Source organism: Cryptomeria japonica, chromosome 9 (assembly GCF_030272615.1).
Source record: "Cryptomeria japonica chromosome 9, Sugi_1.0, whole genome shotgun sequence".
Classification (NCBI taxonomy): Eukaryota; Viridiplantae; Streptophyta; class Pinopsida; order Cupressales; family Cupressaceae; genus Cryptomeria; species Cryptomeria japonica.
In genome coordinates, this window is record NC_081413.1 from 204,391,789 (window position 1) to 204,404,083 (window position 12,295).

The window sequence follows — 12,295 nt, forward strand, 5'->3', positions numbered from 1 at the left end:
GACTCGAAGAAATGAGAGGTAGGTCATCTGTTATATAGATAATCACAAGAGAGATGACATTATGACACACAATCATATTAACCAATAATACAACTGCACTAATAAATACATAAAAAAGGTATAAAAAAAAACTACAATATTAATAGTCCCAATGGACATTACCATATTTGTCAAATATCACTGCAGTGTAATTATAGCTATCAGTATTTGATACTTGTGATATCTTCACTCTGCTATTATTTCAAAAATAATGTGAAGCATGTTAAAGAACATAGTGTAGTGCATATGCTGTGTTGTAATCCTCCCGCCTGCTAGCAGGATTTGGTTCTCAATCTGCAATTAAACTAAAGCTCATTTTAGAACTTGACTGCAAGATAATAACAATATTAAACGTTGACCACTTTCAGCTACTATTTTAGATTTTCTTTGAGTTTAAGAGTGGTAGTCTTGTGAAGAGTCTAAGTGAGAAGTAGTTCTTGGACATTGTCCCTGAAAACATAACACTCCTGCTTCACATGTTTCAGACACTGCAAGCACCTGCTTTCAGCAGATTTTACACTAAAGGTTTGATATAAAACACTTCAGAATTTTTTTTGTTGAAAGCACTGAAAGGTATGAATGAGAAAGGGTCTATTCGTCTCTCTTTTTATCTTGACAGAAGGTAGGCTATATAAAGTATTGTTTGTGTGCCTAGGTAAAAAATTTATTGATAAAAAAAATCTTTAAGGAAATTCTTCGAGTTTTTCTGCTAGTGTGCATTTTGTAACGGTATGTGGAAGAAGCGTTATCCAGTATTATCAAGATGCCAAAGGGATGGTGGGAATTGAATTGGGAAGCTATAGGATTTTTTTTGATAGATAATCATAATGGTTGTAAATATGTAACATAAGCTATGGAAAAAGATAGAATAATGAAAGAAGCTTCAAGCATTATTTATGAGAGGAATGATAAAAAGAATTAAATGACAGTGTTACAATATCTCTTTAAAGAGAGAGTGGGAGAATTTTGCAATGGTTTATTTAAGAAGCAAGGTTTAGCTTTACATTTTCTAGAAAGGTTTATTATGTACAAATGTCATAACAATCATATTAGTTATTAGCATAACTATGATAGCATTTACGATGACACAATTGTAAGAATTTTGGAAAATAATTAAAATAAAAATTAGGAGTATTAAGATGATTTGGTTTTTTTGATAATTAGTTAAAATTTTAATAAATTTGGTTTTTATTAGATTAGCAGGGAGATGGCCCTGACCGAAAGAGAAGCAGAGTTACATCATATTCCAAACACCAACCATAAAACAACTAGCAAAAAGGAACTAGAACTAATAAAAAATGATAAAAAAAATTTCCTACCTCTGGAACTATTTCTACGGATGCTAGTATCATACCCAATGTTAATAGCATAAGTATCATAATACCTATAAACAAAAGTTGTACTATTAATGTTGTATCTAGCATTATCCATATCAACTAAACCCGAGTAAGTCTTAGTAAAATTAATTAACATAAAGTCTGTCAAATTGGGCATGCAGGCCCCTAGTAACTGTCTAAAGCAAAACATAACCAAAAGATCAAAACAAGAAAAAACCAAGACACCATATCATATTCCATTCTCACTCGAGCCTGTCGACATTCTGCTTCCATGCCTCTTGTTGATCATCATCATCCTCCTCCCTCATCTCTCTTATACCCTTCTTGCCCTTTTCCTTCTTAATTTTCTTCAGTCTACCTTTACCAGAAACCGTGCCCAAGACCACATTCTTCATAATCCCATTTGTGATATTGCAGAGGGAATTGAAAGCGTCACACATAAGTTTCATCTTACTATCCCGTTCTTCATAATTGTTTTCCAGCCTTGCAATTTTCTCCTTCATATCATTCACTTGCTCCTCAATAGTGTTTTTAGCCTCCTGGGTTCACCCTAAAGGCGAATAGGGCACCATTTCCATATCTTCAAAGGAGACTGGGCTATTGTTCTCTTTGAAAGGAGACTCCTGTTCACTTTCTGATTTGATGTTTTCTTCCTCTGTTTCCACTTCTTCATCCATGTTCTCATTAGGGCTTTCAATCTATTCCTCCTCATCCTCAAAGTTATCCTGAGAGTTGGCCTCATATTCAATATCATAAATTTCATACAAATTAGTTTCAGTATTGGTAGGTTGTTTCCTCTCCTTGGCACGAAGCCTAGCCGATCTTCTTTCCCTCGAGCTACTCTCAATTTTTCCCTACTCTTTTCCTTTCACCTCTTCCTCTTCTAAGTTGTGAATCTCTAGGTCAATGGTCAGGCTCTTTCTAGCAGACTCACAACCAGACCTCTTAGCTTTCCTCAGGGTGATTTTAGGTGTTTCACTTTTCCTTTTGTCTTGGGTCAAATCCGACAAGGCCATCTCAAAGGAATTCTTTGCCAAGGTCATAACAGATATTTTTCTCATTCTTTTACCAGGACCTAAGGCAATAGATGTCTCCTTATGGTTCTCAGAGATTAAACTAGGATTAATTTTGGGGGTTTTCTTATAGCTCCCCTCACTACTAGAGGTCGAGGCAATACAACTAGCAGTGGGGGTATGATCAGCGACATGCTTATACATTAGGTAAATTAAACCCTGATGTAAGGATGGATTCGCCCCATTTTGAATACATGCACTGAGGGATGAGAACAAAAAGAGAAACATATTTATCTTGACATGGTTTCTAATGTGGTTAAAAATGGGGAAGTGATAGCCATGGATGGTGGGATAATGACCCTCTAAGGTAAAATATTTCATAACATGATAGCTAATCAAAGGAAAAGGCTTAGGGAGGGCCAAACGATCATACCCATTTTGGAAGGGAATCGGTTCTTTTCCTTTCTCAAAGAATTTATTCATGAAGCCTCTTTAGTCCCCGGTGCTCTTTTTCTTGACCATCTCTCCTCCATTCTGCAATCCGATCACCTCGGCTATGTACTCAGGCATCACTGTAAAGTTAATTCTTCCCACCGTAACTTTCCCATTCTGCCAAGAATTACAAACCTTGTCCGAGAGATCCTTGTTGTAGCCCTTCATTGCCAGAAAGAATGGAGTGAAGCCTGCCATTTGAAAGAGCTCCCATAGCTCTTTGTTGTCTCTCAAATCGACACAGTTACTCGATTCAGTGTGTTTCAGAGGGCCCATCATCTTATCAAAGGAAAAAAAAAGAAATACCAAACACTTTGAAAGAGACTGAGCATAAAGAAGCTAAAATGAGAATTATTACTTCTCTTGGAAGGGAATAACAAAAAAATGTTTTTCTTGATAACCCTCAAATTATAATTCTCGTATGTGTGACAACGAGGATTATCATTTCCCGTAAAGGCGATGTAAATATCACTCCAATTCATGTTCTCCAAAGTGATAAAATCAGTCTTTTTCATATCCCTTTTAATAAATACTTTATCATCCCAAATCCAAGAAGAGATCTCATCTATCATCATCATGCTTTTATCGGAAAAATATCCTTTCCAAGACATTGTCCACATAATCCATCCAACAATTGATAGAACCCTAGTCCTCAGGGTGGTGAGTCATCCCCTCGTAAGCCCACCACATGTGTGGGCCCAATTGACAATTCAAAATTATAAAAAATGTGGGCATAATAAAATAAAACAAAAGTCATTCAAACAGGTCACCACTCCCACTTCCCACTTTCTTTTTTAAAATTCCTCTTTCCTACGCAAGGATTTATTTCAACTCTCTAGAGCTATGTTCAAACTTAAAGATCTACCCATCCATTATACAAAGACTTTGATTGGCAATGAGGTCAGCCGACCTATTGCCTTCTCTTTAGGTATACTATATTTTGATGTTTTCAAATAGTCCAATCTACCATTTATATTTGTCAATAATATCTCTGATCTCCCAAGGAGGAGAGGTGAAAAAATTGAGGCAAACAATAATAAGTTTAGAATCTCCTTCTAGAATTACATTCCTTTTAGAGATATCATATAGCCGTTGAAGACCCATCCAAGCCACCAATGCTTTCGCCTTGTTGTTAGTAGTTGTCCCCAGACTAGAGTGAAAACCAACAACCAAGAAGCCTTTATGATCATGAATTAAACCTCCTGCCCCTAACATCTCAAGGTTGCCTTTAGAGAAAGCATTAAAATTGTACTTAATCCATCCAATTTCAGGAGATTTCTAGAAACAAGAATTTCTCAGGATCATTCTTTGCCAATTAACATTCAAAAAGGTGTGTCTAATTCCCCAAACCTGTTTTAATTTGAGATCCATAAGAGGGAATGATTTTAGAGAAATCAGTAGACTCAACATTAATATTTTCTTTAATCTGTTGATTAATGATGGAGGCCAAGAGCTTATTGTCTCTCTTCTCTTCTCTGAATACCATATTATTTCGTTCTTTCTAGATATTCCAAGCAAGAATGGGGGGGGTTTCATGCCAGATACTCTTGTCAATTAGGTGGGAGTAAGGGAAAACCTGCCATGCCTCTAGGAAGTCTTTGAAGTAATTGAGTTGCACCCAATTAATGTTAACCTTCTTCCATATTTCTTCCCAAATCTCATGAGCAAAGCTACAGTGTAGAAAAATATGATCAATGATTTCCAATTCAGTGTAATAGAGTCCAAACCTATTAACCAGAGAAAACCCCCTTTTATTTAGGTTATCAATATTAAGAATCCGATCATGAGCAATCGCCCACCAAAAATAGTTGATTTTTGGGATTAGCCCCTTAATGCAAATTGCCTTCCATAATAATTTTTTATCATTGTTTTCCTCCAGCTGGTGGTAGGAAGATTTCACAGTGAAATTCCCTTGCATAATTAGTTTACGCATCCATTCATCCTTCCCATTAGGAGTGTAAAGAGAACAATCAGGAAGCATGGTAGAGAGATTGGCAACTTCCTTCAAAATTATCCTTCTAATGGTGGGGTGAATCTCTAGTTTGGATGAGACAAAAATACTCAGAACAATCCAAGAAGCATGCCCACTGTCCTAAGTTATAAAATTATGTACCTTCTTCCCCAAATGTCTAATTAGGAACTGCTTTATATTCATCAAATGGGGGAGGGAATCGAGAGAATGATCAAGCACCCAAGTATCTTTCTAGAAATTAGTCTTTCTTCCATTGCCTATAATCATCTTGCCATTTATTTTGATGTCATGTCTAATTTTAACCACACTATTTCAAATAGAAGAACCAAAGGGTAGCTCTTCTTGGCTGAAGAATTTATCCCCCTAGTTACTCTGTAAGTAATTGGCTTTCCAAATTTTAGTCTAGTATTTTTGTTCGTCGGTAAATTGCCAACCAATTTTGGAAACAAGAGCTTTGTTGAAAGATTTAATCTTTTGTATGCCCAGTCCTCTACAATTCTAGGGTTTGTAGACTATGTCCCAAGAGACCAAGAAGAGTCTACTTTTTTCTTCCATACCAGACCATAGGAACCTCCTCTCGATCTTTTAAATTTTTTGAGCAACCACCCCAAGTATCTTGAACATAGATAGGTAATAAATGGACATATTTTGAAGTTAGATTTAACTAGTGGTATCTTTCCTACCAAGTTAAGAAGTTTTCCTTTCTAGGAAGCAAGCTTCTTTTGAAATATTTCAAGCAAATCATTCCAAAAATTCAGATTAGGACCATTGGACACAAGGGGAAACCCAAGATAAGAGTCTGGGAGGGTGGAAATTTGACAACCAAGAATGGAGGAAATTTTGAGTTGGAGGGTGGGTTTGACATTTAGAAAAAACAGTTTACTCTTAACAAAGTTAATATGCTAGCCTGAGATGCTAGCATATATGTCCAGGGTCTTTTTCCATTTCTTTGCCTTTGAAATACAACCTTCACCAAAAATGATGGTATCATCAACAAATTATTGATGGGTAGTAGGGTTTAGAGAAGAAGCAACTTTGAAACCTTTTAAAACACCCTTGCATCTCAGTTTTTTAATATTTCTTCCTAACACTTCAGCAACAATAATGAAAAGATAAGGGTAACGGGGGTCATCCTGGAGAAGCCCTTTGCCACAAGAAAAGTAGCCCTTGGGACAGCCATTAATGCGGATTGAGAACTTAGGGGTGCAAACACATTGCTCAATCAAGTCTAAGAATTTTCCCTTGAACCTGAATCTCTTAAGAACATCAAAGAGAAATTCCCAGGACACTCTATCATAGGCCTTAAAAATATCCTGTTTAAAAGCCATCAAAGTTTTCTTACTACTATCCATGGAATGAACAAGCTCATGAGCCACAATGACTATATCTAAAATGTGTCTTCCTTCCAAAAAACCTTTTTTGTGTTTGGAGATCATTTTATCAAGCAGAGGTTTTAACCTATTGACCATAGTTTTGGAAATAATTTTGTAAATCGTATTACATAAACTAATAGGCCTAAAATCCTTGGTGGAAATAGCATTACCATTCCTCGGAATTAGAGAAACAAAGGTGGCATTTAGTTGTTTAAGGAAGTTTCATGTTCTGAAGAAGTCTCTGATGGCATTGAATAAGTCCCTCCCAACTATATGCCAGAAGTCTTAAAAGAAAGCAGGTAGAAATCCATCTGGGCCCGGGGCCTTATTAGGAGATAAAGAGATGAGTTTCCTTCACTTGCTGCATGGTTATTATTGTATTAAGGTCCAAGAGATACAAGTCTTCAATGACTTTAGGTATAACACCTAGCATATTGTTCATATTATTACTAATACTTTGAGTCGAGAGTTGACTTAGTTTAAAAGAGTCAATGAAGAGGTCCAAGCAATATCCTCTTCATCATCCACCTTAGTACCATCTTCTCTTAGAATATGTCCTATTTTATTTTGACTTCTATGTTTCAGAGTGGAGAAATGGAAAAAATTCATATTCTTATCCCCTTCTTTTAGCCACTGTAACCTCGAATTCATTTTCCAGAATAGCTCTTATTTTCTATTGAGAGCAAGCCACTGGTTTCTCAGGTCCAATTCCTCATTGGAGTCTTGCTCCATAATATATTGTTCTTCCATTATAGATTGGCTAACTAGTAGATTATTGATTATGTGCTTCTTTTTCTCAAAGATATTACCAAAGGAAAACCTATTCCAACCCTTAACTTTATCTTTGATGATCTTGACTTTTTGGGAAATTTTAAACATTGGGGTGCCCACAATAGGAGTATTCCACCATTCTTCAACAAGCCTTATGAAATCTGCATATTGACCCCACATCAACTGATAGCTAAAAGGGTAAGAATTTCTAATCTTGGGCTCATCCAATCTTAGGAGAATAGCATTATGGTAAGATTCTGAGTGAGGAGAAGACCAGAGATAGAAAGAATCAAGACAGTTCCAATTAGAGGAAAGTAGCACCCGATCTAGTCTAACCTAGATCAAATAGACCCCTTGCCTTCTATTGGTCCAGGTAAATTTAGACCCATTAAGAGGGATGTCTAAGAGCCCAAAGGAAGAGATGAACTCATCCAGTTCATTCATACTATCCAAATATTCTTCATTACCACCAACTTTCTCCGAGGGGAAGAGGGGAGAGTTGAAGTCTCCAACAATCATCCATAACTCATCAGCTCTACTTTCAATCTATAAATTTATGGATCGCCATAATTTGGCTCTAATATTATCGACATTTGGGGCATACACATTAATGAGAAGCCATTATAAATTTGACTTAATGTTTCTCATTTTAACAATAAGCAAATTTCTTTTAGAAGAAACCAAAGTTCCTTCAAACAGTAGGGTTCCATAGCGTAACCATTCCTCCCAAGGCACCATTAGAGTCACTATTCAAGAAGTGAGCCGAGGGCCAAAAAGAGTTAATGTCTTTCTGAAAATTGTCCTTATTCATCTTAGTTTCCTGAATCATAAGAATATCCATCTTTTGTTTCACAATTTCACATTTTAGCATATGTTGTTTTAAAGGGCTATTAAGGCCCCTAACATTCGAAGAGATAATAATCATAGAGATATAAATCTTGAGAACCCTACTCACCTGAATAGGGGATAAGCCCCAACGCTTTGGTTTAATTCCTCTTTTTCTTATTTTTTGGGATTCCATCCAAGGTTAACTGCTTTCCTATTGGTACCTCCTGATCCACTTCATTTTGTCTAGAGTCTTTGTTGGTAGGGCGACCCATTTTTGTCTTGCCTCCCACATCAACTTTCTTCTTCTTCTTCTTGATAGGAACTTGTTCCCATCCTTTGTCTTCTTTTTCATCCTCCTCAAACTAGAGTTTTGTCTTAGTTTGTGGTGGAGTAGCAGAAAATCCCAACATATGTAGGTTTTCTTTTAGACTACCAGAACCTCCATCGAATATTTTCTTGGGAGTGACCATCAAAGAATTCGTCACTTCCACATTTGAATTAGAAGAGATAGGGGGCACATTTTCCTTGGGTAAGGTTTCATTTTTCTTTATTTATTTTTAACTCTGTTCCTTGCAATCCTTTTGGATCAATTCTATAATCATCTCACTAGCAACTCAAGGAATTGAACTCTTAGGTTCTACCAAGGGGTTAGAAGGACTCATCCCAGACAAATCAACACTAGATGTAGAAGTTGAAAGGTCATCCACACTCTTCTTCTTATCTTTGAACAGAGTAGCCATAATGTCCTCTCGTGAGGGAACTATCAAATTTTGGGGGGCTTCACCCAGAGAGGAGACTCCCTTTGGGTCATTATTAGCCTGAGGAGGTTCCTTCATATTCTTATTCTCCATCTGGTGGGTCTTCTCAGGGTTAGAGGTCAGTTGTTGTTTCTTGGTAGTGTTTCTATTGCAAGACATTCTCATATGACCATATCTTCCACAATTCTCAGATGAGGTCAGGTGTTGTTTCCTGGTAGTGTTTCTTTGATAGAAATCCTTCACATTCTCATATTCTATCTATTGAACCTAAGACCCAACTGTATACTGTAGACTAATTTCGGTTGGTAAGACCATATTAATGGCCACGTTGACACAAAATCGAGCAAACGCAATCCTTGACTTACTTTGTGTTATACTATCAATAGCTAGATACATACCAAATGAGTTCACAATCCCTTTCAAAATCTCAATATTCCAAAATTCCAAAGGGAGTTCTGACAGGCGGATCCAGATTGGAGCCATAGCACACATATTGGACCAAGGGCCAAGATTCGGTTTCCATTTACATAGCGAGAGGTAGTATGAGGATCCAAAGACCCAAGGTCCCTCTGTGAGAACATGAGCCAAGTTAGCTTGACTTGTGAAGCTAAAGAGGAATAGTCCATTGGCCATGGCACTAGAAGAGACACTACCCTTTAACTTCCAGTTAGAGGACACCCATTTCTTCACCAGTTCCAGGTTGGGATGAAAAGCCACAAACTTCCCCCCCAAGGAAAGGCTTTGTTCCACAATAGCATTGTTGACTAAAACATCTCGTACTTCCAACTTTATTTTCAATGACAACACACGTAGTCAGAGGGGAAGGTTCTTCAGGGTGAATCACCATTTTTGTAGGACTTAACAAATTTGTTAAATATAAACTATAGTGTAATAAGTACATGGAACACAAATGAATACATAGTATATACTAAAAACTGTGAAATATATAATTTTAAATTTTTTCTCCACTTTAATGTGTTTATGATACCAGGTGATATAATTTACTAAAATAAATTTTGCAAACAATAATTAAGTTTTTATGACATTGAAAGTATATGTGCATGTTATATTCCTTGTTATCACTTCTATTAACAAGGCAAACACACAACAAAAAATAGTTATTAAATATTATTGTAAAATCAAATGATTTAGATAAAGATAAAATATTTTGTATTCTTGGAAGAAACAAACACAAAAAATTTCTTATATTCAAGATAAACAGTAAATTTAAAGGTTTTTCACCTCACAAAAGACTAAATTCCTACATACAAGTAGATAAATGACTAAAAAGCAAAATTGTTTGTTACACTCACTTAAACTGAAATGCAATTTGTGAAACAAAATTAAAATAGAAATTTAATTCTTGAATATTTTTGGACAATCACTTCCTTTTTGTACGAATGAAACAAAAGAAAATATTGAACATTCTCACAAAAGTAACTTAATCTGCAGCTAAAACACTAACCATTAAACTTACTCCGATTCATTGCAAAAGCAGATAGACATAGTTTTCCCCTTTCTGACACTTCATTAATTCTTATTAAACAGCATACGAATTAAAGTTGCATGTCAAACTGTAACTCCTCTTTCATGCTGCTGCTGCTGCTTCTTTTTCCCCTATGTAGCTTATGCCGATACCGTGTTGAAATCGTCCCACCTGCTAGCAGGATTTGATTCTCAATCTACAATTAAACTAAAGTCCATTTTAGAACCTGACTGCAAAATAATAACACTATTAAACGTAACTTTCAGCTAGTATTTTAGATTTTGTTTGAGTTTAAGAGTTGAAGTGATAATTGCCTGAAGCAGTTCCTCGACCTTGTCTTTGAAAAGATTAAACTCTTGTTTCACTTGTTGCAGACACTGTAAGCACCTGCTTTTTAAAGAAAATTGAAAACACAAACAAAAACAAATAATCAACAGATTTTACACCAGAAATTTTACCAAATCTTTGATATAAAACACTTCAGAAATAATTTCTGTTGAAAGCACTTGAGGGCCTGAATGAGAAAGGGTCTACTCGTCTCTCTTTTTCTCTACACAGAACCCACAAAATGTGACGTATATGTTTTTGACTCTCTTTGCCCCCATCCTGTCATTTCAAAACAAAAGGGTAGTATGATTATTACTTAAATATCAGAAATAAAATGCTTCAGGCAACAACTGTGTATAGAAAAATGACGGAGAGCAATTTGCATGCCTTGAGCTGCTATAGTACAAACCAAATAAACATCTATCCAGTTTTCCGTCATCCACCGGTTCATTGTTCCTGCATATCACCATGAAATGATTTTATAAGCCATCAAAGAACAAGTATAAAGAACAAGTATAAACAACTAACAGTGTGGTGCGTATGCCATTCAGTGCGGTGCGTATGTCATCAGAAATCGAAGAAAGGCATTCTCTCACAAAACCAGGATTGCCTTCATTCTCCATCAGCTCACTAAATTGCTCATCCACAAATCCCTACAACAGAATCCAAATAAGTTTTATCGTTCTTTCCTATCAAAGTAGAAACTGTCACAAACTATGAGTATACAGGAAAAGAAAAAATATTTGAACTGCTGAAAAATATGATTTGCAAACAAAAATTTCAACCTCCTCATAAAGAGAGTTGATAACGTTATTATACTGCTGCTGCAACTCAACAGTAGCCATATTCAGCCTTTACAAGTCAAGATTATGATGGTAATGACAGTAATGCTGTAAGCTCCCTTTGCGGACTTAAAGCTCATGATTAATTATTTATTCTCCATATACAATTTATATAGTGTGCTTCTCTCTCTCTCTGCGACTACATGGTCTCATCAACTTTTATTACTCACCCAAAAAAGTACTTTTTTTTAATTCTATACCAAGGATAGTCTCTGTGATTCTGCTGTGGGTTTCTGCATGCCAGCTGGTTTTTTTCTAATATAAGCTTATTCTGGCTAGACACTTATGTAATCTTGTTAATGCATTCCATTTTAAGGCAATCGAGGCGTTACATTTTTCAGACTTGGGTTTACAATTTTCAGACCTGGCGATAGAAGAGTTTCATTGCAGATTTGGCGGACAGTGCAAGATTTGTAATCCATTTAGTAATATGAAAGATAGAGGCGTTACAATGCAGATTTGGCGGACAGTGCGAGAATTGTGATGCATTTAATAATCTGAAACAAAGTGTTGGAATTATATATTGGGAGGAGGTGTGATAGGATGTAGGCAATTTTTTTCAGGTATGCATTCTTTCTTGAAGATTATCTTCTTGAGTAAAAATACAACAGTAGGGTTACTCTATGAACGGCTACTTTGAGTTTGGGCATTTCCACGGGTCCAAGCAACTTTTTCTCTCCGAATCATCTTGATGAACAGAGCGCCGATACAATTGAGGTTGTCAGGTACTTCTTGTTCATTTGTTATTATATATTATTTATTTCACATTATTCACCCTACTGGTGCTTGTTTAAATTTATACAATATATAAAAAATGGTAAACACTATCTTATGTACATGTGAATGTAACACGAGCATAATTTCAAATTATAATCATATTTTTAAGTCAACATTAAATATAGAAACAAATTGCTGCTTACAAGGATGATATGAGACGCCAGAAGCAGTCTGAAATATACAGCGTTAATGACTGATATAAACACTTCAAAATAAATTGTATTTCTGTTATTTCAATAATAAATTCAGAAAGGAAACTGGTTTTCGCTCCCGAAGAACG

The 12,295-nt window shown here is 35.9% G+C and overlaps 1 protein-coding gene across 1 annotated transcript; it reads right to left on the reverse strand.

Moving 5' to 3' along the window:
• Positions 1-10,139: 10,139 nt before the first annotated feature.
• LOC131038856 (histidine-containing phosphotransfer protein 5-like) lies at positions 10,140-11,241 on the reverse strand. The gene is made up of 6 exons (XM_057971411.1): positions 11,170-11,241; positions 10,925-11,049; positions 10,784-10,852; positions 10,604-10,675; positions 10,384-10,456; positions 10,140-10,265 (listed from the first exon to the last, which is right to left on the reverse strand). The coding sequence occupies exons 1-6, from the start codon at positions 11,239-11,241 to the stop codon at positions 10,140-10,142; spliced, it is 537 nt and encodes a 178-aa protein (XP_057827394.1).
• Positions 11,242-12,295: the final 1,054 nt, after the last annotated feature.

Excerpts from the sequence above, each read along its gene's own strand:
- LOC131038856 (XM_057971411.1), bottom strand. The coding sequence starts at position 11,241 with ATGGCTACTGTTGAGTTGCAGCAGCAGTATAATAACGTTATCAACTCT. Across the intron at positions 10,676-10,783 it reads TTGTACTATAGCAGCTCAAG|GATGGGGGCAAAGAGAGTCA; the intron begins GCATGCAAATTG and ends TTGAAATGACAG. Across the intron at positions 10,266-10,383 it reads AGGTCGAGGAACTGCTTCAG|ATTGAGAATCAAATCCTGCT; the intron begins GCAATTATCACT and ends GTTTAATTGTAG.